Source organism: Lipophrys pholis (assembly GCF_963383615.2).
Source record: "Lipophrys pholis genome assembly, chromosome: 13".
Taxonomy (NCBI): domain Eukaryota; kingdom Metazoa; phylum Chordata; class Actinopteri; order Blenniiformes; family Blenniidae; genus Lipophrys; species Lipophrys pholis.
This window is the reverse complement of record NC_137632.1, coordinates 15171594-15193368: the sequence shown is the minus strand read 5'-3', so window position 1 is coordinate 15193368 and position 21775 is coordinate 15171594. Positions and strand designations below refer to the sequence as shown.

The window sequence follows — 21775 nt, the reverse complement described above, 5'->3', positions numbered from 1 at the left end:
AACAAAGAACAAAAGAAGATCATTATTCTTTAATAGTCAGGCATATTTTTTTTTTTTTTTTTTTTAAGAAGAATCTCTTTTGGGCTGACCATACAATCTTGTTTGCTTCAAAATACCAACTCAGATACATTCATTGATAAACGCAAGTGTGGTGAGTGTGGAATGACTGATTACAAGCAGATGTAGCGTACGGAAAAGTTCAACGAACCACCTCGCTAAGGCAGAAAAACCTCAAAACACATGGGTCCATTTTAAGTGGTGTGTTGAACATTTGAGCATTAATCCCATACAGTGGTTGAACACTACATGTGCTGCTCGAGCTCTGCCTCCGCACACGTGTCCGCAATCTATTTACTACAACTTTCACACACAGTTCAACACACTCGCAGCTACTTCCTCATCAATGACCCAGCCTATGACCCACCGCATATTTGTGCCCCTTCCCCCTTACAGCCCAATACCGTGGCGTGGTGCTGCCGCCAGCCCTAATTATTTGGCGTGTGGCTCCCCTTGCCCCTAATAGGCTGAAGTGTTGTGGTTTACAGAGCGGGTGCAAAGTGCCTGTGATTTCCAGCACCCAATTAAGCATTTAGGGCCACTGGAAGCCCAGTGGAAAAGCCGTAAAAACCCTGCATTAAAAAGAGTGATGCCAGGACAGAGGAATGAGTAACTGCCCCCGGGGTCACGGCACTGTGATCGGTGCCGCTCGTCGCGGAGCCGGCACTGCAGTCGTCCTGTAACGTCTGATCGTATTCAGCTTTTGCGGTCGGCTCAGTCATGCTCAGATGGGATTCAAGCTCCCTTCTACCCTATGGGACCAATATGGGAAACGAGAACAATATGCGGTTGGTTCTGGGAAGCAGCCGAAGCCAGTTTGGTCAGCATCGAGGTTAAACTTGACGAGGAGCACAGCGTTAATGCCCATCTTCACTTCATCAACAGTGAAGATGTTCACAGTTAAAATGCTGTGGGTCTACTCTCCTGTTTTCTGTTGTGGTTACTTAAGTCGGAACAAGCAAAGTGAAGACTCACTTTGATGTGATTTATCTGGAACGGGACTGATCGTTACCCAATGACTAATGTTACGTCTCATGACGGACCGCCACAGACGTTTTTCTTACTCTTCATGTTTCACATTGCAATCTGGGGCTGGACTCCAGTACTCGTGCATGTTGATCAAGTGTGTATCCATACGTATAGTTGTCTGAGATCTAAAGCTCAGTTTGAACGCATGCTCCCTCTGTAGAGCAGCCTGGTCATCATCAAATCCATTCCACTTTAAAGCAGATCTTTTTTTGTACTTTTTGGTTTAATTTTGTAAACGAAAATGTTATGTTCATGAAATGAACTGAAATGAAATGGAGCCTGTTTTCCGACACGCCGAATATTTTCGGACATATATTTTACTGATATGATAATACACAGAAGCCCGACGCAAATTACTTACCTCAGTAGCACATACAGTATAGCAAAACACGTAGAACTCTTCACAGAACCAGAGTGTAACTGTATATATAACTTATTATTGTACATAAAGCATACCTTAATAAAGATGTATGGCAGAAATTGTATGGTATTTGTATTCTTTTTTTGCAGTATGTGTTGGATGATTCCAGATAAAAGAGTATTCTATGAGAGCTATTACTTTGGCACAGATCGGGTGCTTGAGCCAATAACGCAAACTGGACATCGTCACAAAATCGTGGTAGGATTGTAAATTCTAATATGCTTGTTTTGCAGTTTTTCTGGTGGGCTCCACTGAGAAAACCCACACGATGCATAAATCCCAGATGCATGTTTGTGAACCTTAGGGTTACATACTGACAAGGCCGGTAAATGACTTGGGAGGCTCCAAATGGAAAATCTCTAATAGCAACCGTTTCCAGTTCATTCCAACATTTAATTATAGGTCATTAAACATGACATATTAATTAGATAGTTACTTAAATAAAAGATCATTTCCGTGGAAAAAGACTGTAGGACATAATTAGAAAACCATAATTTCATTTAGGTCTCATATACGCTTTCACCACTTACGCTGACTTGCTGCTGCAAGTCAAGAGGCCGGGACACTTCATTCAAGTAAAATGAGTTATTTTCATCACTGCTTTAATTATATTGAGGAATTTGTATCACTGCACTATTTTCTGATTCATTTATTGTAATGAAAAGTTGAGAAGGCCATGCTTTTGGGAGCAGTAACCTGAACTAAACTGGACATACAATGGATTAGCATTTTGTACTAATAATAAATTATGTCACCAGAACTTCAATGTCATCCTGGAAAAAAAAAACAATTCTGCTCTTTGTCTGGTTGCTTGCTCTGTATTTAGACGTAAATGCAACAATACAATAGGCCTCGGCCAAACGATGACATACGCAATGCTGGCATAGGATCTTAGAGTTCATTTAGAAGAGGCCTGTCTCGTGGGGAAAACATATCGATGCTGCTGTGAGGCATTGAGGCAACAAGGAGATCTTTCTCATGAAAAAAATCTGAATTGCCCAGAAAGGTGCTCTCAACTTGAGCGGCCTTGGGGTAACACAAGACGCCACACACAGTCGGCGCATAAATGTTGGCTTTTTTTTTTTCCTTTTGCATCCTAAGCACTTGGCATGACTCGCCTTTATGTGCGGTGGAAGAAGCTTTAAGGGCTTCTCCGGGGCAAGGAGTGCCAACCAAGAAACTAATTAAACCTCAGACGGTGAGCAGCACCTTTATCCAAACACAGCGTCTACAGGCACACACTCATCCCCCGTCAGTCACCTGCAGAAACATCAAACAGCAGACTGCGTCGCCTCAATAAGGTGCGTTTCAGGGGCTTGTTTGGATCAGAACTTGTGTCTGATGAATGCAGGTGCGATTTGTGCTGACATTTTAATGTGTTTTTCTTCCGAGCTATTTATCAAGGAGAAACCATGATTTAGAAAAAAAGGAAACAAATGGCACGTAAACGTTATGTTATTTTGTAATAAGGACAAGCAGAAATTACAAACTAAGTTCTCATAAAACCATAATGTTTGCGGGCTTTATCTACAGACGTATTGTATATATGTAATCAAACCATTTCAAGTTTCGAGTGTCAACCCTCAACAATATATTTCTATACAAATTAAAAATACAGCACAACTAACCTTTCCTCGGAGCGCCAGTCCTCCGGTTTGAGTCCAGGTTTGGTCTTTCTGTGTCAATGTGCATGTGTTGGTTTTCTCTGGATAATCCAGTTAATCCATTATGCATGCATTTGAGGTTATTTGATGCCTCTAAATGTGCCAATAGTTGTAGGTTTGGTGGGGTATTTGTTTATGTTTGCCTCATACTGGAGTACCCTGTCCAGGGTGAGCAAAGGTTGGATAAAACCGTATGGAGGACGGACTGATCACACTGATAGTGAAACATTTAATTTTGTCCAGTCTGCAAGCTCTCAGTCCTTCAAGAAAAACTTGTGTTCTATGTATCGGTACTTTATCGTAGCCATCTGTCTCATTGACAAGCTTGCAGGTACAATAATAAGAGAGAAGCAGATTATGAAACACAAGCTCTAAATGTAACTACTTCAGGGATTATGAAAAGCTAGAAAACAAACTTGACTAAGGGCACATAGCGCACACAAAAAAGCAATGTGCAGAAGGCAGAAAACCTCGGAGCTGGAGAGCGGCAAGATCCCAGTCCGTCTGTAACCTCTGACAGCTGGTTCCACTCAACTCCATCACACAATTGCTCATTTACAGTCAGGTATATTACCAGAACCTCCATGTGCTTTTTGCATTACTCCAGCAGCATATATATGCGTACTGCGGCTGCTGAAAAAAATATACATTTGGTGGTCTGCCACATCAAATTGCTGATTGACTTCACTTTATGGTTTTGCTGAACTGGAACTGCTGATGGTTCCCACTGGCAGCCTCCTCCCATCCACCAAATAACATTTTAATAGGGTTTACCAGCCAGACCGGAGCAGGGCCACTTTTTTAGGTAATTTTCAGAGTTTTTTGGTCTGCCCAAACATAAATCATGAGTGTGTAAAGCTGAGTGTGTGTGTGTGTGTGTGTGTGTGTGTGTGTGTGTGTGTGTGTGTGTGTGTGTGTGTGTGTGTGTGTGTGTGTGTGTGTGTGTGTGTGTGTGTGTGTGTGTGTGATGCTGTCCAGGGTACACTGCCATACTTCAGCCTTGGAGAAAACATGGAGCAGATGCTAAACTTAAAGCCGAGCGTAGCAGACATATTGGAGGTCAGGAGAGTGAATACATCCGTGCTTGACAGTCCCTGGGGTAGACACACAATTAGTAAAGCCTCAGCGAAGCAATATTTCACTTACTATTTTACTGTCAAACACTCGTCTGCCTGCAGACTGCCGACATCTGCAAAAGAGTTAGAAGTCTCCTTTCCCTTGAGTCTGTGTCAACGACAATGAGTTCCAAAGCTGAATAGGTAGAATGGTTAATTAAAAACCATGCAGTCATGTTTTTGCTCCAGCACAACATTTCTGTGCTGCATTAATGCTCTCCTGAATCCTTGTAAATCCAGACAGGTTTACGTTAGCTGTATAATAAACAGCACCTCAAAGCAAAATCTACTAAAGAATTTGTACACAAACATTACTTCACAAAGCTCATGTATCCCTGCCAGGAGGTAGAGTATATCTGTAATTACTGTTGGTTGGTTGGTCAGTTTGTTAACAAGATGACTTGTGGATGGATTTTTGATAAAAACTGATGGTCTAACAGGTAATGGGACAAGGAATTTGAAATGTAACTTTTGAAGTAGGGACTTTATGTGAGCCTTCTTGTAGTGCTTTACGGTTTGTCTGTAATTTAACTTTACTTGTCAGACTTATAGGTTTTTTTTGTGTTTTTTTAACCTTTATTTATTCAGGGAATCTCAATGAGATACATGTTGAAGGGGGACCTGCTAAAACGCATAACAATCTTAAAAAGGTTAGAAATCTTTTTAGTGGCTGCACTCTGAAAATGTGTATATTCTGACAGTGCGCGTTTACATTTACTACAGAGTGTAGTCATGAAAAAGGCGACACAGAAATAGATGCTATAAAGCATAAACACGTCCATCAGATGTCTGACTGGGGCAGTCGAACACAGCAAGCATTGATAATTGATTATAGACTACTTGTGATTTTTCTCTTTAAATGAACTAGATCACAGTCAAAGGTTTCTAGTGTTTTGTTGATTGCTTCATATATTGAAGAAAACAAGCGGTCTGATTGAGAGAAAAGGGACAAAGGGACTGTTGAACAGGGATCTGGATATGATGCCCTGCAAGGTGTAAAAATATCACCTCAGTATGTCTTAAAATCTAAGATTTGAACTTTTTTTTGGTCACATTGTTGAATTAATTATTTACATCAGCTAATCATAAGAATCTATTAATCTGCATGTTACTGATATGGTCTTCCACAAGTTCATAGTTCTGAAAGAAAAAAGAAAAATGTACGTATATCATGCATTTCTGGTTCCCCTCCTAAACCAATCAACTCCCGTTCTGATAGGTAGAAACTCAGTTGAACTCAGTAACACTGAAGGGACAGGACTTGGATTTCTTCTTTGTGGTCCTATAACCCGGCTCTCACAATTTAGTTCAACCAAGACGGGAATAAAATTATACTGCCTATTTACAATATATTTTAAAGAGCTCTAAAACTAAACTGTTTTCCAGTAATTGTGTATATTTACTGAAGCCTTAACATTGTTCGTGCCCGTGCTCTGGTGCCTGCTACATATAACCACAGAGGCGGTTTAGAGGTAATAGCTTTCCTTATTAAAAGAGCTCTGTTGCAAAGTCATTCCTCAGTCTTATAAGTTGTTCTGTACAAAGCAAAATAATTCCCACAAAACCCTCAAAAGGGAATTCACTGAGTTGATCATCTTTATTTAAGGGATGCATCAATTATTCAAACTTCCAAGGTAACAGTCTTTCCAGTTTCTTATCTTTGACTGAAATACCACAATGATTATTGTAAAGTTAAGTGATTAAGTGAGATCCCAGATAAAACAAACAAACCTTTATTGTGGCAGGTATTTACTTTACAATATCTTTATACTGGAGGGTTGCTTGAATTCGCCGTTTAAAATGTGCGTTCTCATATCAAAATCAACTAATGAAAGTGCAGCATCAACTCTCTCCTTTTCATCACCATTAATGGAACCAGTGACTGCCGGTGTGTGTTTACCTCTAAGAGATAGCCTTAAATAGCCTTACAATACATGAATACACCTACAGATAGCCTCATACACGATGTAAGAGATATGGAAAGCTAGATTCCCTGTATTACCCATTATCTATACCGCATTATGTAGTTCACACGGTTGCAGAAAGGAGTCAGTCTGAGCTCAGTCATGGTTAGTTCGGATTGGTTAAACCATGGACGAACAATCACACACATTTACACCGATGAGAATATGGGGGTCGCCAATTAACTGTGCATGAATGTATTTGGCCTGTGGGAGGAAACGGGAGTACAGTGAGTAAACCCACGGATGGACAGGGTAAACATGCAAACTCCACACAGAATGCTCGGGCAGGATTTAAGCCCACAACTTTCTTGCGAGGTGAGAATATCAAATTACACGATCATGCGGCACCCTGTAATTCAGCTAAGGGCCTCACATAAACAACCAGTGTGCAGAACCTGTGTTATCCTATATTTTACCGTAGACATTCCATTAATCGACATACGAACGTACGAATCTTCCATCCGGCGAAACAATCCTCAAACCTGACGTCAACAAATCTTTGCATTTCATTAAATAAGCAGTTAATTCAGGAATCCTGATGCTGTTGCCTTAAGTACAGAAACGTTGACGTTCAGGGCAGCCAAGTGTGTTTCAAGTGGTTTTCAACAAGTACATTTTCCATCACTCAACGCCGATGTATCCCATACTGAGACCATTACTCCGAGCCACCCACCCCAACTCTGGAACGAATAAATGAGACATGTTTATACAAAACACATGGACGTCAGCAACTCTTATGCCATCCATCGAAGCTTAATGTACTTGTTTTTGTTTATTGCAATTAAAAAGTTTCACAGTCACAGCCTCGCTTGGCGAGAACACACACTTTTTAAAAAGACACAGACATTCAGACCAGCTAGTACAAATGATACTGAGCATTAAAGGAACACTTCTGAAACATATCACAGTGTTATTAATGGAGATTGTGCACGAGCAGACGTTATCTGAGGTAGAGCAGGAAAAGGCTGCTGCCTAACCGATATCTTACGTACGGTGAGTGATCACGGTTTGTTTCCACATTCAAAGTGAAAGCAGCAATTTCCAGCAGGGAGAAGAAGGCATGTCGCTTCTAATGCAGGTGCTGGGGCTTTAATTGGAGACTTTAAATCCGCCGCGATGTGGTGTTATTTAAGGTTGAGGAGGATGGATCTGAGGTTGAGGCAGAGGAAGGTGTGTGTGGGGTTGGTTTTGTGATGCAGCTCTTGTATCTGCAGGCGGAGTGAGGAGAGCTCAAACAGGTGACGGTTCTTCCTAGATAAAATAAGACGAATGCATCAAAACCACCAGAAGATATCCCAGAAAACACAACTTCAAATGTTGTCCTTTTCAACTATGTACATGATACAGACGAAAAGAAAATGCATGCAACATTTAGAACTAGAAAATATTCTGCTTTGATATGATATGATCATTTATATTTTATTTTGCATTATCATTTCATCATATTAGGCTATACCATTATGTCTTTTCATACAACGGTGGCCACAGATTAATAAAGAGCTGGACGGATAGAAAAGATTCTAAAAAGCGTCTAAACAGTGAACTTACCTGAACAACTGTGGTGTAAATATCAAGACGTTACAGTAAAAATGGGGTGTTGGGCATGTGCAGCTAATTATTGTATTTTCTAAGGTGCCACATTCTAATGCCGCTGGCCTTCAGGATGCAACAAACATAAACAATGTGCTGCCTGGCATCTTTTTCTTGTGGGAGAAAAGAGCAGGCCGCTCCATGAGGTTGTTATCGCTTCCTAATGAGCAAACTACTCAAGCTGCTTATAAATTAAAACATCAGTTACATCGGGGAGTAGGTGTAGGTGTAGGTGATGTTGGAGGATGTTTGGATGTTGCTTGTATTTTTCAATAAAGACAGCGATTTGAATCTTCTGGCATGGTTAAGAAAATAGAAAAACAGATGTCATCATTAACAATGACAGGCACCTGCTCCATGCTCGAGGCTTTCAGGAATAACACACACTGACAGTCTGACACCAGAAGGCTTTTCAAAAGCTGTTTTTATCCTCTCCTCTGCAATTATATTTACTTGTTTTTTTGTACACTACTCACAAAACGTTAGGAATACTCAACTTTGGAAGAAACTTTTCAGGATGTATTTCAACTTTTACATACGGAAGAGTATTAGAGCCACTGAGGAAAAAAAAAACAACAACCTTCATGTAGGTACTTCAGAAAAAGTCGAAAATGAAAGTCGAGATTTTTTTTTTTTCACGGTGGAAAGAAAAGATTTTTTACAAAGTCCGTCCATCCACATGCCAGCGGGTGTGACTGCTTCTACAAAATGCATCGGAGGCAGTTTAATGAAGTGGTGAAAAGATGTTTCAGAACAGAATTTAGCTCATGAACACAGTCAGTTATCATTATCAGGACTAGAAGAGACGGTGCAGCCTGCAGCGTTGTTCCGTCGCGGAAGTTCATCGAGTACGAAGGACAAAGACACGGATCGCGGGCTGCTTATTTAAATGTCTTCTTATCAATCAAGGAATTCCTGTGTAAAGTCACATGTCCATAAGCAGTGATATAGTCAGAATTAAGTGATTTCTTTTTTTAGCCTCCAATTTTTTTTTTTTCCTTCAGTGGCCCTAATACTCTTCAGTATTTACAAGATAGCTTAATTTATGCTTTTTAAAATATTTTTAATGCACATGTCCAACTGTCTAATATCAAATCTTTCAGTACTTTCAACATGGCGATCTCTAACAAGGTGGTTAAAATCACTACAGGTGTCTGATCCCATTTTGGCATGATGAGATGAAGATGACAGGAAATAGGTATCTTCATGGGTACAGTGAGGCTTCACACATGATGATGTTCTCAGAGGGAAGTTGCCTCTGAGTTAAGAGCGTCACCGTCTATTAGCTTTCATTAGGTTTGGTTTCGATACATAGTTTGACCTTAAATCACCACTTCTGTTTCATGAATGCACTACTTTTGTGATACAATTTCACTAAAACATGAATTTTTTTAATTTTTTTAATCTTTTACAGAGAGTTGTGACGTGAATTGATGCTGCCGTAATGTTCAGAGTTTCAGCTATGGATTAATACATGTGAAATGAGAAAGTGTGGATTTCGTAATATCAAAGACTCATCCAAAACAGGCCAAAATGACAAGTCAAATATTTGGCCATAATTGGTGCAATACTACTCTGACAGGCAAAGTGCTGCAAGAACTCAAGCTGAAAGGCGAATATTTATCAGTGTAAAGTGTAAATACATAACGTTGTACTTGTCTGAGCAAACATGCATGTTGTTAAGGTTCTTCTGAACGACATAATTTAATTCAATAAAACCTAAACTAAATAGATATAAGTGTGTCTACCTGATGCTGGAGAGTTTCTGCAGAAGGATGGAGAACTTCTCCAGTGATGGGAACTCCAGACGGGCATTTTTAAGGATCTGAGAAGCCGTTTTGAAAAACTCCTCACAGCTACACGCCTCAAGAAAGGGATTTAAGTAGCCTGCACATAGCAGAGCAAAGACAGCAGGATATTATCAAAAAACTTTTTCAATAATCAACAGCACATTTCTCTTCATATCAACACTTCAGAAGGGAAGGAAATATCTGCTTGGTTCCGACATGCTGTTTTCATTTTGATTCAACTGAAATTTGTATTGACGCATAAATCATTAGAATGTATTCATGATCAAAGTAACAGAGGCAGGGACACACGTGTTGATCCGAGTGGCTCTGTGATGTTTGGACTTAGATGAGGTTTCTTATCCCTTTCCATAAGAACTTTCCATTATTAAACCATCACACACACACACAAAGAGAAAGATTGAACCGTTAACACTCCATCGATGTGCAGGTGCAGATATATTGTCCAAGAGTAATATTGTACGTTCTATGCAATTTCATGTGTGTTTTATGTATGTCGTTGTACAATTGTATTGATTGGGTTTTATTATTTTGCATGCAGCCAGCCCTTTGCTCTGGTGAAATATGTTCAGAGACAAATAAAGGAAAGTCTGAACAGTCAACATTGAGAAGTAAAAACAGTAGTTATAAAAAAATTACTTGTTTTCGTGTCATTCAGCAGTTTACGTAGTTTAATAGCAAAAAAATGCAATAAAATTTGTATTTATTAGTTGCGTCAAAAAGTTATAAAAGTTATAAAAATAAGAGCTACCACCTCAAAAATGTGTGTTAAAAGGGAAAATTACAAAGTCATGATTTTCAGATTGAATGTACACGGCGTGTTGTGTCGAGGATTGTGTCTGTCTATAAATGCAGTCGTCCCAAAACGTGCTGGGTAACTGGTCGAGCACATGACTGAACTTTATACAAGCCTTCAAGCTGTGGTAGTCTGACCACAGATGTCCTGCGTGTGTGTGTGCATGTGTTGCACACAAGTAGACCTTTGTTTTGCTTTATTGGAAACCTTCAGGTGTAAACCTCTTCCCCCCTCTTCTTCACCTCTTTCTCCATCCTTCCTCATTACAGCTTGTAAAACACAATGATTAGGGGGCTCACAGTTCCACAGACACACTCTCACACAGCTCAGGCCACAGTCGCCTCTGGCATGTGGTTCTGCTGTGTGCGCGCACTCAGCAGTCACAGTGATAAGGCTCATAACCCTGGTGAAATCGGCCCTCCATGGCGATATTATCTCCACCCTCATCAGTTCCGTGTATGTCCATGAAACAGCCAGGGGGTGTTGGAGGTCCAAGCCTTTTATTGCCATGGCTTAAGATTAATATTTGCCCAGACAAACCAATGTTTTGCCCTTACATACAGGAGATGATATCAATCAAAATAAAAAGTGATAGTCACGACAGGCTGTGAATCTGAATCAAAGCAGCAAATCAAACACCTTTTCAGGCAAAGTGACATCTACAAATTGACTGATACAACGTGAACTCGTCCAATGAGCAAACTGAGGAAGGGGAGTTATAATGGTGCAGCGCTCCAACAGCTGAATGAGCTGATCACTGGACAGAATTATCAAAACTCCAAATATATCCTGGTGTCGATACTCCATCCCTATGATGTGATATTAACTTTAAAATCAAATGAAGATTCAGTTGTCAATGATCATTTCTGCTGATTTGACAAGTCAATAAAACTGAACCTGTATTTCTAAAGATGCTTGACTACATAAACAAAGTCTGGCTATTTGGAAGGTGAGCACTGAAAGCATTGCATTTTATCTGTCCACAATATCAGATTATCTCTGATTTGGAAACATTTTACACTCAAGTCAAGCACTGGGCCACTGTTCCACATTTTAACTTTGTTAAACTGGCTTTTATCACTACTCATGATAAAGTACTAGTACTACTATGAGCTTGAGCAGAGCTGCATGAAGCTTCCAAACAACAGAAACACCTCAATCTCGAGACCAAGCCTATGTGGGTATTGGTGAGCCCTTAAAACAGAACAGATTCTTTTCACACTTAATTTGTTTCATCCATTTTTTTTCTCATTATTTTTATACACTTATACAGTCAGTAAGCAAAATATGATAACAAAGAGATATGCAGATATTATTGTCTAATAGGCACTGACTGTAGTACTGATACTTTACTTTAATAGAAGCTGAACGCCACATTAATAAATGTTATATAGATCGTGGAATTTGGAGTTCCTGGTCTGTTGGCTTCAGCCATGTGATTTTAAAACACGCTGTGATGGCATTGACTTCCAGCACAAGTGACCAGAGGAATGTATTTACTGTGAAGTTATAGCAAATATGTATTGTGTAAGTAGTGACTCCATTAGTGGAACTATTCTACAATTTAAAAAGCAAAAAGCTCGCAGACTTACGGGACTGTTGAGTGAGCTGTACCAGGATGTCTACGGGCGTGTGCAGTCCAACACGATTTGCCTGAAGCAGCGACAGCAGCAAGGAGACGCCTCCATAGTGGACGTACCGGCCTCGACTCTCCTCACACAGCAGGTCAGTGCGGAGATTGTCCAGAGCCAGGGCCAGAACATCAGCTTCCCACCAGAGAGAAATGTGCACACCGTCAGACACACTGCATGGTCAAGGACTCATTTTTACTTTCAATTCCCTTCAGAAATTATGGTTCAAAAATGTGCCGAGTAGAAACATACAAAACAAATCAACTCTTACATTAAAAACTATTTATAGACGATGAGTTTTTACAGTGTAAGAGGATAAGACCCCAACACCACAACCTTTAGTCAAGAATGATCAATTCATACCTGAATACCATTTCAAGCATAAAAATCCTTCCAAAATGAAGATTAGAAATGGAATTAATATGGTTTCAAGTCCAGTCAGGATCATTTTTAATCTATAATATTAGGAACTGTCTGATTCAAGTATGATACAAGTCGAACCATGATCCTTGCTATTGATTAAGCTGGTGTACCTACAAAGTCAACCATAAATATAAAACAGCTGACAAAGACCAAAATGATCTTCTTTTTTTATTGTTTATAAATCTTAGTTTTTCCCAATTTCTTAAGCTTGCTTTCATCATCGGAGCCATCTCGAGCCCTCAGATGTTCAGGGAGAGGCCTTTAGCTCTAGTCACATCTTGATATTTAGTCCTTGTGTGTGTGTGTGTTGGGGGATTTCTTTCACATTATGTATATATAACACAGATGATTCATTTGGTTTGCTGAAAGTCTGAATTAGTTTTTCTGACCAAGGCTAATTCTGTTTCCTTTCAAAAAACTAATTACCTCTTAACACACTGTGGCACAGAGGCATCTGAGTCAACTCATGAACATTCAAATTGATCATACCTGTAGTTAACTCACTGGATGATTGCAGTTATTTTAATGGGTTTCATTTTCCCGTTGCTGCAACCCTCCTAAAGTTCACTCATGCCTTCTGGCATGTCCCACAACTTGAAATCCAATTCTCATACCTGAACTGTTAGGTACAGAGAATTTCAATGGCGTATTACCATGGAGCAATACAAAATCACTTATAGTTTCTAATCTTCTTCCATCATTTGGCAGCCTTCCTCTGGCGTGTTCAGGTGTCTCCTCTCGATGCCATACAGCCTGCTATTCTGACGCAATCTCTTTGTTTTCACTCTAATACTCATCCACCCTGTGAATTCTCACTTTGAACTGAAGTATTGAGCAAGAGTTTGTCAAATAGCCCTCAGAACTGGATGAGTCATATTGGATATATGATGAAAAAACATGTTATATACCTTTACATCATATTGGGAACTATTATGTGTAAAAACCCTGCAGATATGAGTGTGTTCTGGGGCGGGTATCTCCCCATTAAAACAATTTGGTTTGGTGTCGATCCAGAGAAAGAGAGAAAGTAAACCTGGTAAGCACATTGATGGAAAATAGCCCTTGCAGACATACCAAAGCACTGCTCCCGCATTACAAGCAGATGGAAGGTCATTTTTAGAGAAGAGTTTCGTAAGAATGCGTCGGGATACGCATGCTGAAGCTTTTCAGAGCAGCAAGAGTTCCGGTGTGGGGAGGCCAAACAGTTTCTTGTTCTTCTCAAAGATTTGCAACAAACAATACTAAGAATTCAAAGTGTCTGTGTCACTGGCTGTGAAGCCAGACTCTTGTGGCGAACCTCTGTGTGGAGTTTGCATGGTCTCCCAGTGTGAGTATATTTCATCCAGATACCGTTTCTCTCCTACAGTCCACGGGTGACATTAACTTTCCCATAGGTTTGCATGTAAGTCTGGGTGGTTGTTATTCTCTCCGTGTTGGACTGCTGAACTGTCCAGGATGAACAGTCAAATGAGATGGGCTCTGACCCTCTGCCACCCTGAATTGGATAATGTCGTATAGAAGACTGATGGATGGATATTTCATTTATGACTTCTGCTTCTTTGTGTTTATCTTTTCAAAGCTGAAAAATTGTTGGCACAATGAATTTTTGGAGTCATGTGCAAATTTTTGTCCATTAATGTCATTGCAACATCGCTATTTTGTGGATGAAGTGGAGAATGTGGCCTTTAAAGCTCATCTGTGTCAAATTAATACATGAAGAATCATTTTTTCCATTGCAATAAAGATCATAGGGCTGAGGTCTCTAAATATTGTGGTATAGCACAATGCTGCAACACTGCCAACCCGGTGGTGTCCATAATTCAATGTCTGTTTGCATTTTGTTAAAGAAAAAAGAAAGAAAGAAAAAAAAACAGTACTTACACATGTTTTTTATTATTACCTTGTGTGACGGTGCGAAGTATGATGAGGGTAGAGAGAATACGTGTGTGAGGACAAGGGCTCCGGTAAAGGGGCCAACTCCTCAAGGATCCAGAGGTTTCAATGGGCAGATGTGGACCTTTGGACTGCGGCACGACGCACTGAGATCCAGGCTTCGACGTTTCCGCTCCGATCCGTCGCAGAGTGGCAGAGAGTGCAACATGCTGTGTAAAATACACAGGAATGTTAACTACATGTGCACTTTGTAACTTTATTTATGCAACTGTCAATAAAATAAGAATGATATGACCAGAGTAGTCTTCATCAAACACTAATGTGTGAAATACAAGGACAGTCTCATGGAGCCAGGATGCTTCTCCTCCAACCTTTCCAAATAACCGATAGGGACAATAAATCAGTCCAAGATTGATATATTCTCAAATAAAGTTTCAAAACTAAGTTTCAGCCTCATTACATTCCTTTTTTATCTACATTCCCCTCCCTCTAATGTCTCTCTTCTCACCCTTTATGCTCCAACTCTCTTAGGTTTTGATCCTATAAACTGAACAGCTGCTACAACTGTGAGAGAACATGTGATAGCACATGAGCACGAGGCCTTTCCCTGAAGTCTGCGCAGCAGTACAGTGCTGATGGGGACTCAAGCTTAGAAGATGGATGATGTGGGTTGAAAATAGTAGACGGGGCTAAGTAAGAATGCTGGAGACGAGCCCGTGCTGCGATGACGGGGACAATCATGGAGCAGAAAGTAACCGTAAAAACTAAAACCTGGACTTCAAAATAAGCCTAAATTCACTTTATTCTTACTTATTTTTAATGTTCTTTTTTTTTTTTTTTTGCTTCTGTTTTTTGTTCTTGACTGAGAGAACTGAGGTCGGTTTGGGTGATGGGGTTGAGAGAAAAGGATACTTTCAGAATATACATCTCTTTGGTGCACACTATTGTACTATGTTCTATTGTTCGCTGTTTTGCATATTTGTATTGCACAATTTTGTACTTCAATAATCATAAAAAAGTTGAAACACAAAATAAGCCTAAAGGGGAGCTCTGAGAAAAGTGTAACAGCACCCCATCACCTCTTCAACCTGAAGTTTCTGCATTTCACAGCATCTAATTCAAAGCGCGATCAATGGGGGCTTGTGGCCATATGGCCAAATACTGGTGAAGGACACATCCCTATCAAAAGCCACAAAAAGAGGAACAGCTTGTCCTGATGCGTACACTTTGTCAGAGACACACAGAGAGGCAGGGGGACTTGGGGGAAGAAAAAAAGAAAAGAAAAAAGCAAGCTTCTCATCTGAACACAAGATGGAACTCGACAGGACCTCCAAACATTAAAGCCTGCCACGCTGCGGGGAGGAGATGTAGCGATAAAGTGGATACCCCCCCCCCCCCCTGTCTGAAGTGGATGTGTACTTGTGAGGCGACACTGTGGTGCAGGAAGTGAAAGTGACCCGGCAGATGCTGGAACAAGACTCTTCTTTTGTAAGCTTGGACATGAATAATAAAGAAGACCAGAGAATCGCATGAATCTAGGTCCGGGAAGTCATTTCACATCTCCGTGTTTTTATATTGAGACAGAAAAATACATATACTGAAAAGTCTACATTTCCAAAGCCCATACATTCAGGAACAAATCAGCAACTTTTTTTGATTGATGCTCCCTCTGGACGCCATATGGGAGATTCATAACAAGAACAGATCACATAAATATTATGTAAATGTGTCCGTCTTTCTGTAGTGTCTGTCATTCAGACAGCATGGAAAGCTAGATTTATATCTTCTAAAGAAACGTCCATCAAACTAAAAGGAATTTTTTCCCAAAAGTTAAACAAGTCCGTGTCTGATGCAGTGAAAAATAAACCATTATTTTAGGTGACACTGTGCAAAATGCCACAAGGGCTTTGATATTATTTTTCAGATTATATTTTCAGTGCTTCTAAAAGGCAACGTTTATTTACCTGTGAGCTGTTGTCCAAGTGTCTTAAAGCCCCGTAAGTGAGTCGAAGGAGGTTGAGGAGAAGGTCAGGTTCAGACGATGGAGTGTGATGAAGCTGATCAGCCAATAAGGGAAGCACCTGAGGAAACAAATGTGTTTTACAGCTATAAATTCATCATCAGTTATTATTATTACTCCATTGTGAAGCTTAACTAGTCATTGGTTGATTTTTTTGGGTGGTTTTGATGCCACAAAGTTGTATTGAAACGCGAACTGACGCTACACTGAACAACGTACCTTGACACATCGCTCACTGAGTCGAGCCTCCGGAGGCAAACACTGGACTACGCCTTCCATTTCATTTCCTGCCACCGACGAGAGCGTCTGAACGTCAAGAACCCAGTCCAGTAAGAGCATCAGGAGCTTTGGTGAAGGATTTAAGTTGCTCTAAAGACCAAAGTTAAGAAGCAAAACGTTTAGATTGTTGCAGTAGTGATCTGCTGCGGGCTGTATTAAAGTTACCACGCTCACGTTTGTTTGCTCGCTAGACTTTGTCATCTAATGTTAATCTCACAAATTCAGTCCAAGGCAGAGTCCCAGGAGACTTGTAAGAGTTATCTTTAAAAAACTGCATATTTACATGAGCGGCCATTTCCTGGGGTTGTGAAAAGGAGCAGCCACCAAATTAAGGATTGTGGTCTCATACTTGACAACCACAAAATAAATATCCTTAAAATGAGTATTGTGACTGTTTTCAGCCGAGGGTGATCATCCAGGCAAAGGCAAGCGAGTGAAATGTGTTCATTGTGTGAGGCCAATCAGTACGTTTCAAGAGGTGGTGATGGGAGAATGTTGATTTAATGATATTTGTACAAGGTTGGAATTGATATCACAATGAAAAAAAAAAAAACAACCAACAAATGCATGTATTTTAATTAGAAGTTCCAGATAAATGGTTCTTCACTGCAAACTGTTCTCATATATCCTTGAGATAGAAATGTACACGCACACTAAATGATCAAATTTGCCATCACTGATCTACATCAATACAAGCAATGGCAACAAAACGAAGGTACGAATTGTGGTGTTGTTCAGCAGAATGACTGTCTTGCCGCTGTTGTGTGAATGTCTAACTCATAAACTAAATAACTCTCGAATGCAGCAAAGTCACATATCCAACTGATTAAAAGGACATTTAACAAACCTGTAAGACAAACACACAGATGGATATTGGAAGTACCTTCTCTCCATGTCTTCTACCAGCACCAGCAGCAGTTTTCTCCTTTTTGTCTTGTTTACTGGACTGTGAGCCCGTAAGAATCCCCTCCTGAAGATCTTTGGAGGCTCTGCTGTGCTCGTACTTCCTCTGAAGTGACACAGACTCACACTTTAGACAAACAGCTTAAGCATCTAATGTCTGGTAAAGTAAATTTCAAACCTATTTGAAAGGTATCCGTCTCTTATCATATAATAAAATGAAAGAATAACCAGCTGTGTACTGAGAAATGTGTCGTTACCTGCAGGTTCTCAAGTCGGGCCTGCACCCTCTTGGACTGACTCGCCAGCGTCTTTTTCTGTTCACTGATCTTACTCAGCTGTCGATTGAAAAGGCGGATGCATGTCAAGCTGCTCAGTGACAATAACATCAGATTGTTGATTTCAAGCATAAATCTGCCTCTGGGTTAGGCTTTTGAAGCCACAGGAGATCCTTTTCAGCAGGAGCTCAAACTCGGCAGACTCTTGAACCAACAAAACAAGTGAGGACGAAACGTTCAACTGCTGCGCCGCTCAATCCCGCGTACAGGAGGGTGAGGCTGTAGCACCCTCTTTTGGAACGAGATAAAAGCTGTTCTGTGCTCTGCTGCTCTCCTCATGTCAGAGCGAACAAACAGAATTAAGAGTAATGCTCTTCATTCTGGGTAGCTTTTCAAAAGCTCGTATACTAATACTGAGGGGAATGAGTAAAGGGAAGAAGAAGCAGTTGGCGCAGCTTCACAAATGAAACTAAAGTCGTCAAACCTGAAAGTTTTAAACTCACTCGGCTCATTCCGTTCAGATTGATGGATAATAGGAATTAGAACGTGCATAACCTCTGTCTTCATGTTGTCATTCAGTTCTTTAATGGTGTCAAAGCTGGATTTGAGCCTCTTGTTCTCTCTGTTCTTCTCCCGCAGAAGGTCCTGCAGCTGGCTCACTTCTCGCCGGTGCTTCTGTCGGGACAGACGTAATGAAGAGGGCAATCACGTCGGCAACGCCTCCACATCAACACTGTTCAGCATCACATTAGGCAGAATCAAGTTTGCCAGTCGTGCCCTCAAGTGTGCTGTCGGCCTGTTCAGCACGGGGCCTGCCTTTCCAATCGCATCGGTTCAATTTAATTTGCTAAACAATTGAATTTAAACGGCATCATCGGCTGAAAATTGAAGCTTTAAAGGTCTTGTTTGACACATTTGAACAGACGTGAGTAGATCGTTTAGTAGCATGGCAGGATGAGACGTTAAAGAAATACGTTACGCATCCCTTGTGTTTACAGACTCCATGGTGTGTGTGTGTGTGTGTGTGTGTGTGTGTGTGTGTGTGTGTGTGTGTGTGTGTGTGTGTGTGTGTGTGTGTGTGTGTGTGTGTGTGTGTGTGTGTGTGTGTGTGTGTGTGTGTGTGTGTGTGTGTGTGTCTGTGTGTGTGTGTGTGTGTGTGTGTGCGTGTGCGTGTCTGACCTCTTCCATGGCCACAATGCGAGCGTGGACCATCTGCTCCAGGCCATCCAGCCTCCCCAGAGCCTCCTCTTGTTGCTTCAGCCTCCTCTCTCGCTGGTGCAGCTCTCTCTCCCACTGCTGCTGACTTTGCCGCTCTGCCTGTTTGCGCACACGCAAGACATACGGTGAACTGCCATCACTCCCGTGAACATCTGGCAGAAGGCTAGTGCAAATACTCTGATCTGATAATACAGTCTATTAATTTGGGTTGGTGCATAACTCACAGATTTTGTGGACCTCCTCTAATGAGAAGAACCAATAATGTGCACGTTGGTCTATATTTGTTCACTCTTTTTGCCTCTCTCTCATCCTCGTCTTTCTCACCTTGAGCTGTTCATATATGGTTGCCATCTCTTGGTAAACCTGTGTCAGTCCAAAGGAAGAGGAGCCACAGGCATCAGGGAGGTGGTGAGACCTCCGCAACATTTGCTCTCGCTCAGTTTCTACTGAACCAGGACTAAGATCCAGACAGGAAGGCAAAGTCACATCTGCACAAACAGATGGGGGGGGGGGTGTTTTCACTTTCATTTTAAAAGGAAGCCTGTTGATATTGCCATGTGTTTATCAGGAGAGTCCAGTACAAGATAGCAACCGTGATCAAATCAAAACATAAACAAATGAATACTGTGCAGTAAAAAAAATAAGTATTTGCACCCCTCTCAAATTCTTAGTATTTGCAGATTCCTCCCACTTTTTATTTTTCAGATCATCAAGCAAATGTCAATGTCAGACAAAGACAACCCAAGTCAAAATGGCATTTTCAAATTATGTTTGTATATCTACTAAGCTCCCTGGCCTTGTGTGAAAAAGTAATTGCCCCTTAAACCTAATAACTAGTTGGGCCGTCCTCAGCAGAAACAAGTGAACTCAAGCGTTTTCAATAACTGGTAATGAGTCTTTCACACCTCTGTGGAGATATTTTGATAACCTCTCGCTTGCAGAATCGTTTAAATTTTACACTCAAGGGGTTTTCGAGCACTAACTGCCTTTTTTAGGTCGTGCATGACTCTTTCACATTGGGCCAGGCAGGTTTGGACAGAAATTTTCACTTAAAATATGAAAATCGTCATTTTCAAAACGGCATTTTGTGTTCACTTTGGTTATCTTCGGCCCATATTAAAATTTGTCTGACGATCGTAAAGCATTTGTGTGAAGAAAATAAGAATTTGAGAAGGGACTTTCTCTGTACTGTACGGCACTATAAATACTATATCAGATATCTTAAACACACTATCAAATATACTTATAAAATAATTGTCAAATTGAAGACAAACACTACTAACACACACACACACACACACCTGTTTCTGTAAACAGCATCTGAGAGTCATGAAGAACTGTAGGAGAATTGCCACGCAGGTCCTCAGAGCTGCCAAAGGGAAGGAGTACAACACATGAGGACATAATACTCCTCACTGACACAGTACGACAGATGATGCATACTGGACTTACCGGTCGGGATGAATGCTGATCGCTTTAAAAAGCTCCCGCAAAGCTTCACTGGAGCAATTCAAGTTTTTGCTGTGATGTTTGTCTGTGTGCGCCAGCGTCAGTCTCTGTGCTGCTGTTGGAAAATAAAAGTGGAGAAATGTTAATCGTTGTTTTATTTATGTCAGTCAATATATAAAATCTTCTCTTATCACATGTGTATTCCTTCTTATTATCTATGTATGACTCAAGTATTTATTCATTTATAATAAAAGCTTTAAATACGTTCTTCGACTTTTAATTATTTTATCCTATTAACTAGTGTCTGGAAGTTGTTTGTGAGGATTGTTTGGAACTGGAGACCATTAAAAAAAACTGTCCAAAAGGGAGATCATGGAGTGAAGCTTACTGCATGAGTTGCAAGGAAATTGAATAAGTCAAACCAGGATATGAGTTTATTTTCTCACATCAACAAATGCAATATGGCTTTTATATGGTAATATCTTTGAGATGCAAGCTGACACAGCTGATCCTAGAAAAAAGTCTCAATAATATGCTTTTTTTGTTTTGTTTTTTTCAATATGACTTATGGAAGATGTGAAGTCCACTCACCATCACTGGTTCCTGATGAGAGGTCATCCGAGGAAAGAAACTGCAAGGCAAGAATAATAAAACTTTCAAGTTCTTTTAACTTGAACATTGCGAGAGGGAGGGAATGACATGTTCTCAAACTGAATTTAGCGCTACTTCATGACGTCGGTAAACTCAAACCTGTCTCCTCTTCTCAGAATATTTCTGCTTCAGCTTCTCCGCCGCTTCATTTAAATCTGCGTCCTTGAACGGCGAGTTCATATCGACTAAAAACAACAACAGCAACAACGGTTAAAAACAAACCATGCAACAGTTGTTTAAGGTTTCTGCACCTGAAGCTAACTCCGGCATCATAAAGCGTCATGTATACACAACATCCGGTTAACGTTTTCAAAATAAAAGGTCGTGGCTTCCTAATACCGCCCAGCCAAGACTCTTTCAAAAAAAAAAAAAAAAAATCTAGTTAGCTACTTGAGATATTTTGGGGTATTTTTTTTTATTTTCGAACCACATACATCACGAGAGAACATTTTAGTGTCCCTGTAATTATAATACAAATAGTACAATAGTACAGGTATCATCAAGCAGAATAATGCACAGATAGATGACTCAAAGTCTAAAATATTCAGGTCTTAAGAATCACTAATCCCATTTTTCTCTGTATTCATCT

At 40.5% G+C, this 21775-nt stretch overlaps 1 protein-coding gene across 1 annotated transcript; it reads right to left on the bottom strand.

The window, feature by feature from the left end:
• Positions 1-6004: 6004 nt before the first annotated feature.
• ccdc138 (coiled-coil domain containing 138) lies at positions 6005-21475 on the bottom strand. Its single transcript, XM_080478995.1, has 15 exons — positions 21286-21475; positions 21127-21166; positions 20539-20650; positions 20388-20455; positions 19411-19574; positions 19048-19185; positions 18424-18543; positions 17851-17928; positions 17574-17699; positions 16631-16780; positions 16356-16472; positions 14399-14600; positions 12037-12210; positions 9589-9727; positions 6005-7501 (listed from the first exon to the last, which is right to left on the bottom strand). Exons 1-15 carry the CDS (start codon positions 21364-21366, stop codon positions 7375-7377), a joined length of 1836 nt encoding a protein of 611 aa, XP_080335121.1. The 5' UTR covers positions 21367-21475; the 3' UTR covers positions 6005-7374.
• Between the last annotated feature and the right edge of the window lie 300 nt (positions 21476-21775).

Excerpts from the sequence above, each read along its gene's own strand:
- ccdc138 (XM_080478995.1), bottom strand. The coding sequence starts at position 21,366 with ATGAACTCGCCGTTCAAGGACGCAGATTTAAATGAAGCGGCGGAGAAG. Across the intron at positions 16,473-16,630 it reads TCAGTGAGCGATGTGTCAAG|GTGCTTCCCTTATTGGCTGA; the intron begins GTACGTTGTTCA and ends TTGTTTCCTCAG. Across the intron at positions 7,502-9,588 it reads CAGAAACTCTCCAGCATCAG|GAAGAACCGTCACCTGTTTG; the intron begins GTAGACACACTT and ends TATTTTATCTAG.